Genomic DNA, 18,994 nt, shown 5'->3' with positions numbered 1-18,994 from the left:
GACACCATCCCACCGGGGAATGCCCGTCCCAGACATCCCATCAGAGAATCCCCCCCCTCTCGGCCCCCCCCCGAATAATCCCCCCCCGAATAATCCCCCTCCTGGCAACACTGGGGAATTTCCCCCCCCCCCCCCCCCCACTTCCTGGTACCGTCCCTCCAGGGAATCCTCCCTCACCACCAGTAACACGGGAGAAATTTGCCACCCAGACAAACCCCTCCCTGAATAAGTTCTCCCCTCACTAGAAGACCCCCAGCCCCTGACACACCCATGACTCTCACACTGGCCCTCCCCTCCCTCCTCCCACTCCTCTGGTTGGCCCCTCCAATCTACCCCTCCCTCACATCCCTCTCTCTCCTGTCTTCCCCACCCCCCACAGGAGTTTGCGAGCGAAGGGCTGCGTACTCTGGTGTTGGCCTACAGGGACCTGGATGAGAAGGCATTCCAGGATTGGTCAGAGAGGCACGAGGAAGCACGACGGGCGCTGGAGAACCGCGAGGAGCGTCTGGCATCTGTGTATGAGGACATCGAGCAGGAGATGACGGTACATCTGGGGATGGGGGGGGTCTGCTCGATTATAGATCCCCCCACCCCTGCCACTCTGCGCCCAGCAAGATCTTGCCCTTCCCACAGCGCTCCCTCTTCACTGCCCCTACACACAGAGACAGGGAGGGATGTCGGGGACCAGAGGGAGTGACAGAGACAGGGAGGGGTGTAGGGGAGGACCGGAGAGCGTTACAGAGTAAGTGAGGGATGTAGGGAACCGGAGAGCGTTACAGAGAAAGTGAGGGGAGTAGGGGTCCAGGAGGGGGTTACAAAGACAGGGAGGGGGTTACAGAGACAGGGAGGGGTGTAAGGAACTGGAGGGGGTTACAGAGAGATTGGAGGTGAATGAGTATGTGAGGCAGGGACTGGCAGAGAAAGAGAGGGGAATCCTGTTGGACCCCTGCAATCCTGCACCCACCGCCTCAATCACTGTGATTATGGTCATCCCCACAGTCATCTCTTTACCCTCCTCATTCATCCCCTCTCCTCCTCCCCACCCACACTGTAGCTTCTGGGAGCTACTGCTATTGAAGACAAACTGCAGGAAGGGGTCCAGGAGACCATTGCCGTCCTGTCGCTGGCCAACATCAAGATCTGGGTGCTGACAGGGGACAAACCTGGTGAGTAGTGGGAAGGGGGTGGTCTCTGGGAGAGGCTCCACGCCTGGTCAGGACATGCAAGGGTAGAATCAGATGGTGGGAGTACCCCAAAAGGCACCCGGGATCTTGTGGGGCGCATCGCTGCTGTCTTAGATAGGATGGGCCAAAGAGCCCCATGACACCATGCTTCCAAATGGGGGCTTCATCCCCTAGGTCTCTGAAACATGGGTCCCATGGCTCAACCCTTCAGCCTGGGAGGGGTGTGTGCCAAAGAGAGGTGAGATAGGGTCTGTAGTGTGTGATGACACAGTGTGGAGGGAGCTTCACTCTGTGTCTGACCTCAGGAGTGTGTGATGGGACAGTGCAGAGGGAGCTTCACTCTGTGTCTGGCCCTGGGTTCTGTATGCTGGGGGGAGGTGTGCAGGGATTTGCGGTCCCTCCCCTTTAATAGCCTTGTCACCCTCCCTGCCCCAGAGACGGCGGTGAATATCGGTTACTCCTGTAAGATGCTGACTGACGACCTTGCCGACCTCTTCCTGCTGTCGGGGCGCACGGTTCACGAAGTCCGCGAGGAGCTGCGGTGAGTCCCTGCCCCCCCTTCCTCTGCATCTCCGTACGGGGTCACCCAAGTGGGGCTGCGTCCGGCTGGGATGGGTGTTGAAGTACAGCACAGTACAGGCCCTTCATCCCCGATTTTATGCTTATTTACCAAAAAAAAAAGAAATGTTCCAGCCTCCACCACCACCTCTGACAACGTATTCCAGGCCCTCACAATTCTCTGTGTAAAGAAAACTTACCCCTGACGTGTCCCCTAAACCTTTCTCCCCACACTTTGTACGGATGTCCTCTGGTGTTTGCTACTCTTGCCTTGGAGGAAAAGTGCTGGCCGTCCACCTTATCGAGGCCTCTCTGAATCTCGTCGACCTCTGTTCGGTCTCCTCTCATCTTCCTTCGCTCCAAAGAGAAAAGTCCCAGCTCTGCGAACCTTTCCTTATTTTCCAATCCAGGCAGCATCCTGGTGAATCTCCTCTGCCCCCTCGCCACAGCTTCCATATCTTTCCTGTAATGAGGTGACCAGAACTGAACACAGTGTGGTCTCACTAGAGATTTGTAGAGTTGCAACATGACCTCACGACTCCTGAACTCAACACCCCCCCCCCACCCCCGCCCAACCCGGTCCATTGAAGCCCAGCATCCCATCGGCCAGTGGGTCTCAACCTTTATACCTTTATTTTCAATTCACATACCACCTTAAGTAATCCCTTACTAATCACAGCACCTCGGGCCTAGTCTGTGCCAAACCCTTATTCTCCCCCGTCCCATTGATCTGCACCCCGACCATACCCCTCCCATTCATGAACCTGTCCAAATTCTTCTTAAAAACAATAAAATTGAGCCCACGTTTAGCTCATTCCACACTCCCACCACTCTCTGTGTGAAAAGGTTCCCCCTGAACTTTTCCCTTATCACCCTTAACCCATGTCCTCTGGTCTGTATCTCACCGACCCTCAGTGGGAAAAGCCGACCGACATTTATTCTGTCTGTCTCCCTCATAATTTTAAATATATCACATCTCCTCTCATTCTTCTACACACCAGGGAATAAAGTTTAACCTTTCCCTGTAACTCAGTTCCGAGAAGTCTGGGCAACATCCTAGTAAATCTCTGCCCTCTTTCAATCTTATTGACATCTTTCCTTTAGTTCGGTGACCAAAACTGCACACAATACTCCATATCTGGCCTCACCAATGTATTGAACTGTTTTACATAACATCCCAGCTCCTGTACTCAATACTTTGATTTATGAAGGCCCAAAGGATATATTGAGATATTCGGCTGCCTCCTCCCAGACTCTGTATGCACGCGGTGCACCGTCACCTCCTGGCTGCAGAAATGTTTGGGGGTGGGGGTGGGGATTGTAAACCAACTTAAAAACCTGTCACACTGTCCAGCTCGGGGCATCACTTTGCACTCCAGGTCACCAATGGGAAAGACCAGCAGAGACAGGGGCAGGAGTCTGCCCTACACCCTCCCCCATTGAAAGAGATCCCAGCTGATCGGACCCCAGTCAGATCTCCACTTCCCCGGCCTCTCCCCAGAAACCGTCAATTCCCCCACTATTCTGCAGAAATCTAATTGGCTTAAATACATTCGTGGAAGGAACCGACGCTGATTCCCGAAAGCTCCTCTTGACTTCAAATGTTTAGACATACTGGACGGTTATGACACGAGCCCATGCTGGCCAATTACACCCAGTTGACCTACAACCTCCCCCACCCTTCCCCTCCCGGTATGTTTATGAACAGAATGGAGGAATTGAGACCCCCCCCCTCGGGGGGGGGGGGGGGAAATCCCACGCAGACACGGGTGAACGTACAGACTCCCTACAGCCAGCGCTGGATTTGAACCCAGGTCCCGACCGCTGGCGCTGTAACGGCAATGCCCTAACAGTTACACCACCCTTTCTCCAGCACATTTGGGTGTTCACTCTCTGAGTGAACCAGAATGATCTCAGCTCTGTCCTAAATCTCCTCTCACACCCCCGTCCCTTGAGGCAGTGTCCCTCCCACCCCGTTCTTGCCTCCCAGTGAAAACAACCTCCCTGTGGAATTATCTACCCACTTCAATCCACTTCATAATTGTTCCTGTAAGAATCCCCCCACAACCAACCTTCGAAACTCAGAATACGAATTTATTGCATTGAGCAAATCATGAAATTCAGGGTTTTGTGGCAGCGTCGTAGAGCAAACATTCAGATTATAACCATCTTACAACATTATTGTAAAAATAACAGTGCACGAAAAGTCGGGTAGTGTCTGTGGTTCACTGATCATTCAGGAATCTGATGGCGGAGGGGAAGAAGCCGTCCTTGTGCCACTGAGGGCTCGTCTTTAGGCTCCTGGACCTTTTCCCCAAAATGTCCCAATTTTTTTCCCCGAAAACTCCGATTGTCCCAATCTCTCTTCAAAGACTGAACCCTTTAATCTCTGGAATCTACCTGGTGAACTTCCTCTGCACCATCAATAAAGCCAGAACATCCTTCCTCCAGTGATGAGACCAGATGCACCCTGACTGGTATCAGCAGAACCCTCTCTCCCCTCCATCGACCCCATCTATACCTCATCACACTCCCCTCCCCTCCATCGACCCATTCTACACCTCATCACACTCCCGCCCCTCCATCGACCCCATCTATACCTCATCACACTCCCCTCTATCGACCCCGTCCATGCCTCATCACAGCCCTCCCTCCATCAACCCCGTCTACACCTCATCATACCCCTCCCTCCATTGACCCCATCTACACCTCATCACACCCCCTCCCCTCCATCAACCCCGTCTACACCATCACACTCCCTCCCCTCCATTGACCCCATCTACACCTCTTCACACCCCTCCCCTCCATCGACTCCGAACTCATTATACCCTCCCCTCCATTGACCTCGTCTACACCTCATCACACCCCTCCCTCCATTGACCCCGTCTACACCTCATCACACCCCCTCCCTCCATTGACCCCGTCTACACCTCATCACACCCCCTCCCTCCATTGATCCCGTCTACACCTCATCACACCCCTCCCTCCATTGACCCCGTCTACACCTCATCACACCCCCTCCCCTCCATCGACCCCGTCTACACCTCATCACACTCCCTCCCCTCCATCGACTCCGTCTATACCTCATCACAGCATCAGAAGGTGAGTAGAATAAATAGCTGGACTTACTGGGGCTTGGGCTTAGAAAGGTCAGACTCTGGGTCGGAGGAGACAGTGAGTCAGTGCCTGGTGTCGGGTGAGAGGAGGAGGAGCCAAGAGACAGCATCAGAAGGTGAGTAGAATAAATCGTTGGACTTACTGGGGCTTGGGCTTAGAAAGGTCAGACTCGGGGTCGGAGGAGACAGTGAGTCAGTGCCTGGTGTCGGGTGAGAGGAGGAGGAGGAGCCAAGAGAGGGTGAGTAGAATAAATAGCTGGACTTACTAATTTGGTTAGTCCAATCTATATGTAAATTCGAGCTGGGAGTCGAAGGAGGAGAAGCTCGGAGAGAGTGACTTGGGGGTAAGCAGTTAAATACAAGGGCTTACTGGGGCTTGGGCCTACTCAAATCAGGCTGGGAGTCTGAGGAGGAGGCAGCTGGAGTTTGAGCTGTGAGTCAGAGGAGTAGGAGCTTGGAGAGAGTGACTGGGTTAATCGGTCAAGGTTAATTGGTCAAGGGGCCAGTAAAAGGAATAAAAGGGGAGGGAGCGGTCAGCGAGGAGCGGCGCACTGAGTGAGTGGGGCACTGGAGGAGTGGGACTTCCAGCCTTTGACTCAACAGGCTTAGGCAAAAGCAGGCGAGGAGAAGGGTAAGTGGCATTATTTTAGCTCAGTCATGCCTATGGGGTTAGTGCTTTGTACTCAATGTCAGATGTGGGAACCATGGGTTCCCAAATAGCCACATCTGCGTCAGGTACACCGAGATGCAGTTCCTTAAGGACCGAGTTGGGGAACTGGAGCTGCAACTTGAGGACCTACGGCTGGTAAGGGAGAGTGAGGAGTTGATAGATTCAACTTTCAGGGACATAGTTACCCCAAGACCAGATGTGTCAGGTAAGTGGGTAACTGTCAGGGGTGGGAAGAAAAATACCAGGAAAATGGAGAGCACACCTGTGAATATTCCTCTCAATAACAGGTATATTTTGTTGGATGCTGTTGAGGGAGATGACCTGACAGAAGCTGGCAGCAGTGACCAGGTCGCTGGCACTGAGCCTGGCATTGTGGACCAAAAGGTAAAGAGGAATGCAGTGGTCATTGGGGACTCCATTGTCAGAAATACAGACAGGAGATTCTGTGAGCCAGATAGGTATGCCCACATGGTGTGCTGCCTCACTGGTGCAAGGGTGCGGGATATCTCAAATCGGGTCCAGGGTATTCTAAAAGGGGAAGACAAACAGCCTGATGTCTTGGTACATGTGGGTACCAATGACATAGATAAAAAGAAGGAGGAAGTACTGAAAAAGGATTACAGAGAGCTAGGACAGAAACTAAGAAATAGGACAGCCAGGGTAGTGATCTCTGGTTTGCTACCTGTGCCAAGTGCAACTGAGGACAAAAATGGAAGGTTAAGAAAAATGAATGTGTGGCTGAGGGGCTGGTGTAAAAGACAGGGTTTTAGCTTCTTGGGTCATTGGGATCTCTTTTGGGGAAGGCATGACCTCTACAAGAAGGATGGGTTACACCTAAACCCAAAAGGGGTCAATATATTGGCAGCTAGGTTTGGTACAGCCATTGGGTGCGGTTTAAACTAATTTGGCAGTGGGGGTGGGAACCTGTATGATAGGGCAAAGGACAGAAAAGATAAAACAGGAAAAGTTAGGTTAGGCAGCGAAAATAAAAAATCAGAAAGAGCAAGGAGGGTGAAAAAAGCAAATCTGAAGGCTTTCTATCTTAATGCAAGAAGCATTCGGAACAAGGTAGATGAATTAGCTGTGGAAATTGAGATAAACAAATATGATTTGATTGGGATTACAGAAACAGGGCTGCAGGGTGGGCAAGCCTGGGAACTTAACATCCCGGGGTATACGATATTTAGGAGGGATCGGCAAGAAAGAAAAGGGGGTGGGGTAGTATTGATGGTGAGAGAAGGGACCGACATGATTGACAGGAAGAATATTAACTCAGAAGATGCGGAATCTATATGGGTAGAACTGAGGAATAGCAAGGGGCGGAAAACGTTAGTGGGGGTGTATATAGGCCTCCAAATAGTAGTGTAGAGGTGAGGGAAGTCATTAAAAGAGAAATTAGAAAAGCGTGCAATAAGGGAACAGCTGTCATCATGGGAGACTTTAATTTGCATATAGATTGGACTAGCCAAATTGGGAAAAATACTGAGGAGGAGGAATTCCTTGAATGTTTACAGGACGGTTATCTAGACCAATATGTCGAGGAACCAACTCGGGAGCAGGCCATTTTAGATTGGGTATTATGCAATGATAAGGGGCTAATCAGCAATCTTGTTGTGCGAGGCCCTTTGGGTAGGAGCGATCACAATATGATCGAATTCTCACTCGACATAGAGAGTGATGAAATTAAAACCGAGACTAAGGTCCTGAATTCAAATAAAGGGAATTATGATGGTATGAGACGGGAGTTGAGTAAGATTGATTGGGTGATGTTTATGGGGGAGTTGACTGTGGATAGACAATGGAAAGCATTCAAAGATCTAATGGAGAAATTGCAAAAATCGTTTATACCGGTTTGGCATAAAAATAAACCAAAAAAGGTGACTCAACCGTGGATAACAAGGGAAATTAGAGACAGCATTAGGTCCAAAGAGAGAGCATATCAATTGGCCAAAAAAAGTACCGCAACCGAAGACTGGGAACAGTTCAAGATGCAGCAAAGAAGGACAAAGGGATTAATCAAGAGAGCAAAAATAAATTACGAAAGTAAGCTTGCGGCAAACATAAAAACCAGCTGCAAAAGCTTTTATAAATATGTCAAGAGGAAAAGATTGGTGAAATCCAGAGTAGGTCCCTTGCAGTCGGAATCAGGGGAATATATAATGGGGAATAAGGAAATGGCAGACCAATTAAATTCTTACTTTAGTTCTGTTTTTACAAGAGAGGATACAAATAACCTCCCAAGGATGTTGGGAAACGTAGAGACTAATGCAAGGGAGGAACTGAAAGAAATCAGTATCTCTAAGGACATGGTCTTGGGGAAATTGATGGGATTGAAGGCAGATAAATCCCAAGGGCCTGATAATCTACATCCTAGGGTACTCAAGGAAGTGGCCATTCAGATAGCAGATGCTTTAAGAATTATTTTCCAGAACTCGATAGACTTAGGATCAGTACCCATGGATTGGACGGTAGCTAATGTTACCCCACTATTTAAAAAGGGGGGTAGAGAAAAAGCGGGGAATTATCGGCCGGTGAGCCTTACATCAGTAGTGGGCAAAATGATGGAATCCATTATTAAGGATGTAATAGCGGAGCATATGACTAGCAGAGAAGGGATCGGATGGAGTCAACATGGATTTACAAAAGGTAAATCGTGGTTGACAAATCTATTGGAATTCTTTGAGATGGTGACAGGTAAAATAGATGGGGGAGAGCCAGTGGATGTGGTGTACCTGGACTTCCAAAAGGCCTTTGATAAGGTCCCGCATAAACGACTGGCTTCCAAAATCAAGGCTCATGGGATTGGGGGCAAAGTATTGATGTGGATTGAGAACTAGCTGGCAGGTAGAAGACAGAGAGTTGGGATAAATGGCTCGTTTTCTGAGTGGCAGGCGGTGACCAGTGGGGTACCACAGGGATCTGTACTGGGACCCCAGCTGTTCACAATTTACATTAATGATCTGGATGAGGGGATTGGATGTAATACCTCCAAATTTGCAGATGACACTAAGCTAGGAGGGGTTGTGTGCACGGAAGAGGGGGTCAGGAAGCTCCAGTGTGATTTGGATAAATTGAGGGACTGGGCAGATACATGGCAAATGCACTACAATGTGGATAAATGTGAGGTTATCCACTTTGGTAATACAAACCGGAGGGCAGATTACTATTTGAATGGCAATAGATTAAGAGATGAGGAAGTGCAGAGAGACCTAGGGGTACTTGTACACCAGTCTCTGAAGGCGAGCATGCAGGTACAGCAGGCAGTTAAAAAGGCAAATGGTATGTTGGCCTTCATATCAAGAGGGTTTGAGTATAGGAACAAGGATACCTTACTGCAGCTGTACAGGGCCTTGGTGAGACCACACCTGGAGTATTGTGTCCAGTTTTGGTCACCTTATCTAAGGAAGGATGTTCTTGCAATGGAGGGAGTGCAGAGGCGATTCACCAGGCTGATACCTGGAATGGCAGGAATGACTTATGAGGAAATATTGCGCAAATTGGGATTGTACCCGCTGGAGTTTAGAAGATTGAGAGGGAATCTCATAGAGACATATAAAATTCTGGCAGGACTGGACAGAATGGATGCGGAAGGGATGTTTCCAATGGTGGGAAAATCCAGAACCCGGGGCCATGGTTTGAGGATAATAGGCAAACCATTTAGGACCGAGATGAGGAGGAATTTCTATACCCAGAGGGTGGTGAATCTGTGGAATTCATTGCCACAGAGGGCAGTGGAGGCAGGTTCATTAAATATATTTAAGAGGGAATTAGATATATTTCTTCAGTATAAGGGTATTAAAGGTTATGGAGAGAAGGTGGGGACGGGGTACTGAACTTTAAGATCAGCCATGATCTCGTTGAATGGCGGAGCAGGCTCGAAGGGTCGAATTACCTACTCCTGCTCCTATCTTCTATGTTTCTATGTTTCACCCCCTCCCCTCCATTGACCCCATCTACACCTCTTCACACCCCTCCCCTCCATCGACTCCGAACTCATTATACCCTCCCCTCCATTGACCCCGTCTACACCTCACCACACCCCCTCCCCTCCATCGACTCCGTCTACACCATCACACTCCCTCCCCTCCATCGACCCTATCTACACCTCATCACACCCCCTCCCCTCCATTGACCCCGTCTATACCTCATCACACACCCCTCCTCTCCATTCACCCCCATCGACACCTCATCACTCCCCCTCCCTCCATCAACCCCGTCGACACCTTGCAGAAGAAGCCAGCATATAAAAATATGTCCCATCCCTGGCCACCCCCTCCACCCCCACCGTCGGGATGAAAATTCCCGAGCGTGGGATTGTGTTCAGGGATCTTCTGCAGTTTAGATTCATATTCAAATTTATTGTCAGAGTATGTACATGACATCACATACAGCCCTGAGATTCTTTGTCCTGCAGACGTGGCAGAATTACCACTAATTGGTAGTGCAAAAAAAAAAGACTCAGTGTTCCCATGTAAACAAATAAAGAAATGTAAACAAACTACAATACAGAGAGGAAAAAAACCACTAAAGTGCACATATCAGAGTCCTTAAATGAGTCCCCGATTGAGTCTGTCTGATGGTGGAGGGGGAGCAGCTGTTCCTGAACCTGGTGAGTGCAAGTCTTGTGGCACCGACACCTCTTTCCTGACGGCAGCAGCGAGAACAGAGCGTGTGCCGGGTGGGGTGGATCCCTGATGATTACTTCTGCTCTCCGACGGCAGCGTTCCCCATGGATGTTCTCGATAGTGGGAAGGGTTTACCCTGTCATGTCCTGGGCTGTGTACAGACTCCTGAATGATCCTTACCCCCGTGATCTGACACCCATCCCACCCCAGTTTGCTCCGTGCTCACCGACCTCCCTCCACACTGTGTCTAAGCTGTCATCCGGATGTCCTGCCCACGAAGCAACCGTCCCCCTGCACCGTGAACTCTCCATTTCAGGCGGGCCCGGGAACGGATGAGCGATTCTTTCCGCTCCATCAATGGCTACAGCTCCTCGGAGAAGCTTTCGTCACCGAAGCTCGCCTCCGTGGTGGAGGAGATGCCGGGGGAGTGCGCCCTGGTCATCAGCGGGCACAGCCTGGTGAGTTCCTGGGCACTAGCCCTTGTCAGGAGATGTGGTAGAGTGGGGAGGCCCTAGGGCCGGGGTGGTTTGTGGGGGTGGTGGGTGAGGTACAGGTACAGGTACGTCATCCCCCGAAAGTAGGGACACGAGCAGACTGGGCATTAGGTCACGGTTGTCTTCATCGGTTGTAAAGGAGAGAGTGATAGGGGGAGAGAGGGAGTGAGAGAGGTGGGGGGGCGAGAGAGAGATGGGGGCAGAGAGCAGGAAGGATAAATATCAATATATTTAAGACTAGGTTGGATAGATTTTTACACAGTAAAAATTAAAGGATATGGGGAAAAGGCAGGTGGGTGGAGATCAGCCGCGATTGCATTGAATGGTGGAGCAGGCTCAATGGGCCAAATGGCTACCTCCTGCTCCCATTTCTTCTGTTCTTATGAAAGAGAGAGTGAGGGGGAGAGAGAGGGAGATGGGGAGAGAGAGGGAGCGAGGGAGATAGAAAGAGATGAGAGGGAGATGGGGAGAGAGGGAGAGATGGGAGGGAGAGAGATGGGGAGAGAGAGGGAGATGGAAGAGGGAGATGGGGGAGAGACGGAGATGCAAGAGAGAGAGATGGGGAGAGACGGAGATGCAAGAGAGAGAGATGGAAGAGAGAGGAGATGGAAGAGAGAGAGGGAGACGGGGAGCAAGTAGGGAACAGAAATCTTGGATCAATTTGGATACTTCAGGGTCCTGGAGAGTGTTGCAGAGCAGAGAGAACCCAGGGTAATTGTGCCCTGAGAGTTGGGGCACAGGTAGCTGGGGCAGTGAACATGGTGTATGGGCTATGCCTGCCTTCATTGGCCGGGGCACCGAGCACAGGGGATGGGATGAACTGTACTGCTGCACTCACGTGGGTGGGACCACAAATGGAATACTGCGTGCTTCATGTAGGTAGGTTATCGAGCTGGAAAAGCGAAGGTGGGGGCAGGGAAGATTCACTGAGACGTTACTGGGACCACAGGGAGAGTTCGCTTTACAAGGGGAGGCCGGATCTTTTCACCTTGGGTGCATTGGGGGCTGGTGGTGGGTGGGGGGGCCTTACATGGGGCATTCGCATTAGATGAACAATCCCAGTCTTTTTCCAAGGATAGGGGGAGCCTGAACCAGGAGGGCACAGGTTCAAGGAGTGGAGGGTACGGGGGGGTCAGGCTTTAGGATTTAAATTAGATCGCAGGGACACCTCCTCCACACAGAGGGTGGTGTGGAAGGGGAAGAGAGGAGAGAGGGGGAGACGGCCTTGAGGGTGGGACGGGGGGTAGATCAGCTGATGGGACTGACAGTGTGCCCGTGCGACAGGCCCACGCCCTGGAGGCAGACCTGGAGCTGGAGTTCCTGGAGACGGCCTGCGCCTGCCGTTCAGTCATCTGCTGCCGCGTCACCCCCCTGCAGAAGGCTCAGGTGGTGGAGCTGGTGAAGAAACACAAGAAAGCGGTCACCTTGGCCATCGGAGACGGTGCCAACGATGTTGGCATGATCAAGAGTGAGAGGCTGTTTGGGCATTCCAGCCTGCGCCGGCCCATTGGAGCCACTCCCCATGCCGACTCTCCCCTCCCATCCCAACGCCCATCCTGTCCCCGATACCCCTCTCAATCTCTAACTCCCTCTGGTCCCCTACACCCCTCCCTTTCTCCATGACCATTTCCAGTACCCTATACCCCTCCCTGTCTCTGTAAACCCTCTCCAGTCCCCTCAACCCCTCCCTTGTCTCTGTGACCTCCCCTCTGATCCCTCCACACCAGTGCTGCCCTGACCTCCAGAATTCCCTGCTTCTCCTCTCCCCTCGTGCCCCAGAGTCCCACCTCCTGGGAGCGACCCCATCGGCTGCACGTTGCCCCCATGAGGGATGACTACCCATTGGCCATCGGTGATTCTCTCTCTCCCTCTCTCCCTGCAGCGGCCCACATCGGAGTGGGCATCAGCGGGCAGGAAGGGATCCAGGCGGTCCTTGCCTCCGACTACTCCTTTGCGCAGTTCCGGTTTCTGCAGCGGCTACTCCTTGTGCACGGACGCTGGTCGTACCTGCGTATGTGCAAGTTTCTCTGTTACTTCTTCTACAAGAATTTCGCCTTTACCATGGTCCACTTCTGGTTTGGATTCTTCTGCGGCTTCTCAGCCCAGGTACCTCTTTCCCCAGCCCATTCCCCCCTCCCCCACCTCTCAAACTCTACCAGGGCCATGGTGTGGGGGGAGGGGGTGCTTATGTGTGTATGTGTGTGTGTGTACCTGTGTGCATAAGAGTGTGTGTATGTGTGCATGCGCATGCACGTGCATAAGTGTGTGTGCATGTCTGCACGTGTTTGTGTATGTGTACTCACACACCTTTGTATGTGTACTTTCATCATTCTGTGTGAGCACGTGCCTGTGTGCGTGTGTATGTTTGCACGTATGAGTGTGTGTGTGTGTGTGCTTATGAGTGACCACGCGTATGAGTGATTGGGTGCATGTACAAGTGAGTAAGTGTGCATACATGTGAGTATGCACATACTGGTGAGTGCGCACGTACGGGTGAGTGTGTGCGTGTATGAGTGAATGCATGCATATGAATGTGTGCATATGTACAAGTGTGTGCGTGCACATATGAGTGAGTGTATGCACGTACGAGTGAGTGCACGCACATACAAGTGTACAAATGTGTGTGCATACGAGTGTGTGTGTGTATGAATGAGTGTGCACGTGTACGAGTGTGCACGTGTACGAGTGTGTGTGCTTACAAGTGTGTGTGTCCTGGCGGGCAGTTTTGCCAGAGCTGCTGGGAGGGTTGAAACTAGTTTGGTGGGGGATGGGAAGAACCATGAGAGAGACAGTGACTCAGGTAGAACATACACAAGTAGATGTCCTGCGTAGCGAGATTGTGAGGGAGGTCTCTGGGGTGGAAGTGGAGGACCAAGGAATTAACTTGTGGTACTTTGGAAACAACATTGAAAAGGGGGACAGGACCAATAGAGAGCGAGACTGGAGAAGTTGTAATGGGACCCAAGGGACAGTGGGGGAACTAGACGAGAATATGGCATCAGTCTTCACTGTGGAAGACATTAACGGTAAACCGGACCCGGCCGCGTCTGGGAGGATCACGAGGGAGAAGGAGCTTGGGAAGCTGAAAGGTGTACGGGTGGATAAGTCTCAAGGACCAGATGGAATGCACCCTCGGGTGCTGAAAGAAGTAGTTAATAGAGATTGTGGGGGCATTAGAAATGATCTTCCAAGAATCATTACATTCTGGTACAGGAAATTACAAAGGTCACTCTGCCATTTAACAGGGGAGGGAGACAGCAGGAAGGGAATTATAGATATGTGAGGCTGACATCAGTGGCTGGGAAGTTGTTGGACCCGATTGTCGAGGATGGGGTTACGGAATATCTGGAGGTGCGCAGCAAGATGGGCCAAAGTCAGCGTGGTTTCCTGAAGGGCAGATCTTGTCCGACAAACCTCCTGCAGGTTTTTGAGGGGTCCAGAAGCCGGCTAGACCAGTAGTTCCCAAGCTTTTCCAGGCTGCTGCCCCCTTGGCCACCAGGCCACATCCCAGGCGCCTACCCCACACTGAGTGGGGGGAGTTAGTGGTGGTGCTGAGAGGAGGTTAGTGGCGATGCTGAGTGGGGAGTTAGTGGCGGTGCTGATAGGGGGTGTAGCCCTTGCTGCTTGGCAGGAGACAGAGAGGGGGGAATAAAGGGATCCTATTCTAGTTGGCTACCAGCTCCCAGTGGAGATTCGCAAGGGGTTCGGGACACTTAACATTGTATGTTCGGGATTGGGATTGTGGAATAAATGGCTTTGCGGTTAAATTAGTCGATGATAAGTAACCTTTAATTTGAGGAACAGGTCTGACACGTTCCTTAAAATATGGTGACTATATCTGATCTATGTTGGTACCCAATGTTAATAATGGCGCTAAATTCAGAATTATCTCTCTGTGAATCCTGGGGTTAATTTAAGGTGTGAGCTCTGACAGTGTCCAGATAGGTATTTAATAAAGGTGGGGGGAAACTGAAGTGGGTAGAGATAGGGATATTGTCTGGTTTTATTTTTGCTTTATACAAAATTTAATATATTTATATTTTTATTGAAATATTATCATTGTTAATTTTTCATTAAAAATAAAGTTTTTTTAAAAACGTTTGCCGGTAATGGGTGGAGGGGCAGGTCGTGAGAGGGAACAGAGGCCAGTGGTTCTCATCCTTTTTCTTTCCAGTCACATCCCGCTTAAGTGATCCCCGTGCCATCGGTGCTCTGTGATTAGTAAGGGATTACTTAAGGTGGCCATGAAAGACCCCAACAATGAAGACGCTGTTTACATCCGGTACCGCACGGATGGCAGTCTCTTCAATCTGAGGCGCCTGAAAGCTCACACCAAGACACAAGAGAAACTTGTCCGTGAACTACTCTTTGCAGATGATGCCGCTTTAGTTGCCCATTCAGAGCCAGCTCTTCAGCGCTTGACGTCCTGCTTTGCGGAAACTGCCAAAATGTTTGGCCTGGAAGTCAGCCTGAAGAAAACTGAGGTCCTCCATCAGCCAGCTCCCCACCATGACTACCAGCCCCCCCACATCTCCATCGGGCACACAAAACTCAAAACGGTCAACCAGTTTACCTATCTCGGCTGCACCATTTCATCAGATGCAAGGATCGACAATGAGATAGACAACAGACTCGCCAAGGCAAATAGCGCCTTTGGAAGACTACACAAAAGAGTCTGGAAAAACAACCAACTGAAAAACCTCACAAAGATAAGCGTATACAGAGCCGTTGTCATACCCACACTCCTGTTCGGCTCCGAATCATGGGTCCTCTACCGGCACCACCTACGGCTCCAAGAACGCTTCCACCAGCGTTGTCTCCGCTCCATCCTCAACATCCATTGGAGCGCTTTTATCCCTAACGTCGAAGTACTCGAGATGGCAGAGGTCGACAGCATCGAGTCCACGCTGCTGAAGATCCAGCTGCGCTGGGTGGGTCACGTCTCCAGAATGGAGGACCATCGCCTTCCCAAGATCGTGTTATATGGCGAGCTCTCCACTGGCCACCGTGACAGAGGTGCACCAAAGAAAAGGTACAAGGACTGCCTAAAGAAATCTCTTGGTGCCTGCCACATTGACCACCGCCAGTGGGCTGATAACGCCTCAAACCGTGCATTTTGGCGCCTCACAGTTTGGCGGGCAGCAACCTCCTTTGAAGAAGACCGCAGAGCCCACCTCACTGACAAAAGGCAAAGGAGGAAAAACCCAACACCCAACCCCAACCAACCAATTTTCCCTTGCAACCGCTGCAATCGTGTCTGCCTGTCCCGCATCGGACTTGTCAGCCACAAACGAGCCTGCAGCTGACGTGGACTTTTTACCTCCTCCATAAATCTTCGTCCGCGAAGCCAAGCCAAAGACTTAAGGTGGGATGTGGGTGGAAAGAAAAAGTTTGAAAATCGTCCCTCATGGACTCATTATGTGCACAGTTTCATATCTCCAAAGGAAATGGGCCAGTGACAAATTTTCTCAAGCAAAATATTTCAGTAACAATTGGGTCTAGAGCAGTGATTCTCAACCTTCCCTTCCCACCCACACCCCACCTCGAGCAATCCTTGGCTAATCACAGCACCGATGGTGTAGGGATCACTTAAAGTGGGATGTAAGTGGAAAGAAAAAGGTTGAGACCCACTGATGTAGATTGATGAGGAGAACGGGCAAAGAGGTGGCAAATTACAGTATGACTTTATAAAGTGTAAAGGTGTATAGGGAAAAAATTCAAAATGCTGAGGTGCAAAGGGACCTGGGGGTCCTCGTGAAGGATCCCCTCCTCCAGGTTGAGTCGGTGGTGAAGAAGGCGAATGCAGTGTTAGCGTTCATTTCTTGAGGGATAGGATACAAGGGCAGGGATGTGATTTTGAGGCTTTTTAAGGCACTGCTGAGGCCTCACTTGGAGCATGGGGTACAGGTTGGGCTCCTTATTTAAGAAAAGATGTGCTGGCATTGGAGAGGGTTCAAGAAGATTGACTAGAATGATTCCTGGAATTAAGGAATTAGCACACGAGGAACATTTGACGGCTCTTGGTCTATACTCCTTGGAATGAGGGGGGAGGAACCTCATAGAAGCATTTTGAATGTTTAAAGGCCGAAACAGAGTAGATGTGACAACTTTGTTTCCCATGCCGGGAGAGTCCAGGACAAGAGGGGCACAACTTCAGGATTGAAGGGCGCCCGTTTAAAACAGAGATGCGGAGGCAACTTCTTCAGCCAGAAGGTGGTGAACCTCTGGAATTTGCTGCCACGGGCGGCTGTGGAGGTCAGGTCGTTGGGTGTATTTAAAGCAGAGATGCGTATCTGAATAATCAGGGTATCAAAGGTTATGGGGAGAAGGCAGGGGAGTGGGGCTGAGGGGGTGAATGGATCGATCATGATGGAATTTTGGGGTAGACTCAACAGGCCAAATGGCCTCCTATATCTTGTCTCAGGTTCAGTGTATGTGAAAATGCCTTTGTGTGTGTGTCTGCGATTATATGTATGTGCCTGTGTGGGTGTGTGTGTGTGTGTGGGTGTGCATGAATGCGCCTGTGTGGGTTTGTATATCCCGGGTTGCGTGTCTGCTTGCATTGTGCGCTGGCGTTGGGCTGCGTTGTCCATTCCTCCACCTCTCACCCCTCTCCCCTTTCCCCCACAGACTGTCTACGACCAGTATTTCATCACCCTGTACAACATCGTCTATACTTCCTTACCTGTGCTGGCCATGGGAGTGTTTGATCAGGTACGCCCCATGCGCATCCTTCTCCGGCCTGCGCCTCAGAGTGGATTGACAGTCCTCACCCAGGGGTCCTGTGTCCTCTCCAAAACCTCTGTCCTTAGGATGCAGCTCAGGAGACCATCCATCTGCTTCCAAAACTTCAAACATGGCCTCCAGTTCACCAGGCTCTCCTCTTCCCATCTCTCTTTCTCATGGAACCTTTTGTTTGCTTCCTCTGTTCCACGTACAAAGCATGCCAACGACAAACCAGGCTGGAGCAGGTCAGTGAGGTTGACGTCAGCCATTAGCAAGTTAAGGGAGGGGACTCTGAGCGACAGGATCTACCAACAGTTGGGTCATCAGGGACTGACTGGGGGTAAATGCATAGAATCATAGCACATTATAGCACTGACACAGGCTATCTAGTCTGTGCTGAACTATTATTCCACCTATCCCCATTGACCTGCACTCAATCCATAACCCTCCATTCCCCTCCCATCCATGTACCTGCCCAAATTCTTCTTAAATGTTAAAACTGAGCCCGCATTCACCACTTCATCTTATCCCACACTCCCACCGCTCTCTGCGTAAAGAAGTTCCCCCTCAGGTACCCTTAAATTTCTCCCCTTTCACCCTTAACTCATGTCCTCTAGTCTGTATCTTACCTACCCTCAGTGAAAAAAGCTGACCTACATTGACTCTGTCTCTCCCCCTCATAATTTTAAATACCTCTATCAAATCTCCCCTCATTCTTCCACGCTCCAGGGAATAAAGTTTGAACCTGTTTAACCTTCCCATGTAACTCAGTTCCTCATATCTTCTCTGCACTCTTATTGAGATCTTTCCTGCAGTTCGGCAATCAGAACTGCACACAATATTCCAAATATGGCCTCACCAGTGTCTTAAACAACTTGACCATAATATCCCAACTCCTATACTCAATACTTAGATTGATGGAGGCCAAGATGCCAAAAGTTCTCTTTACAACCCTGTCCACCTGTGATGCCACTTTCAGGAAATGGTGTATTTGTATTCCCAGATCCCTCTGTTCTACCGCACTCCTCAGTTCACCATGTACGTTCTTTCTTGGTTTGTCCTTCAAAAATGCAGCACCTCGCACTTGTCTGCATTAAATTCCATTGGCCATTTTTCCAGCTGGACCAGACCCCTCTGCAGGCTTTGAAACCCTTCCTCACTGTCCACAACACCTCCAATCTTAAGGTCATCTACAAACTTGCTGATCCAATTGACCATATTATCAACCAGATCAACTGTTCTCAATAGGACCCCAGGTATTCCCAGTGCATTTTGGGGGGGGTGCCAGGGCTTGAAATTGTAAAATATTTGTTATGCGGTTGGCAGGAGAGAAACCGACTGAACTTGACTGCTTCACAGGGAAGGGGTGTTGAAGTCAGCCCACGCTGTAAGAAAACCGATTAAGCAGACAATGGCTTCTTTAATAACCCTTTGTAACACCAGCGGGAGTGAGGGGACCCAAGAGAGAGTTCGGAGATGCGTTCTCTTCACTGAGTCCCATACACTCCAAGCCTTGGAATGTTCATCATAAATTTATACACAATTTTGGCGGGGTGGGGGGGTGGGGCTGCATGAGACCCTTTCAGGTTTCACACGAATTTCACACACCTGCATTTTGTGT

The 18,994-nt window shown here is 50.5% G+C and overlaps 1 protein-coding gene across 4 annotated transcripts in view; it reads left to right on the top strand.

Moving 5' to 3' along the window:
- LOC138764441 (phospholipid-transporting ATPase ID-like) overlaps nt 1-18,994 on the top strand; it is a 78,600-nt gene that overhangs the window by 47,618 nt on the left and 11,988 nt on the right. For all 4 annotated transcript variants that reach the window (XM_069940365.1, XM_069940367.1, XM_069940364.1 and 1 more), the window contains exons 18-24: nt 380-544; nt 1,055-1,166; nt 1,620-1,725; nt 10,470-10,611; nt 11,932-12,115; nt 12,530-12,753; nt 17,278-17,361. In XM_069940365.1, the coding sequence (XP_069796466.1) occupies nt 380-544; nt 1,055-1,166; nt 1,620-1,725; nt 10,470-10,611; nt 11,932-12,115; nt 12,530-12,753; nt 17,278-17,361 (1,017 nt within the window). The remainder of the gene's footprint in view (nt 1-379; nt 545-1,054; nt 1,167-1,619; nt 1,726-10,469; nt 10,612-11,931; nt 12,116-12,529; nt 12,754-17,277; nt 17,362-18,994) is intronic.

Source organism: Narcine bancroftii, chromosome 5 (genome assembly GCF_036971445.1).
Source record: "Narcine bancroftii isolate sNarBan1 chromosome 5, sNarBan1.hap1, whole genome shotgun sequence".
Classification (NCBI taxonomy): domain Eukaryota; kingdom Metazoa; phylum Chordata; class Chondrichthyes; order Torpediniformes; family Narcinidae; genus Narcine; species Narcine bancroftii.
Note: the sequence above shows the minus strand (reverse complement) of the source record. Positions and strands in the feature narration are given on the sequence as shown.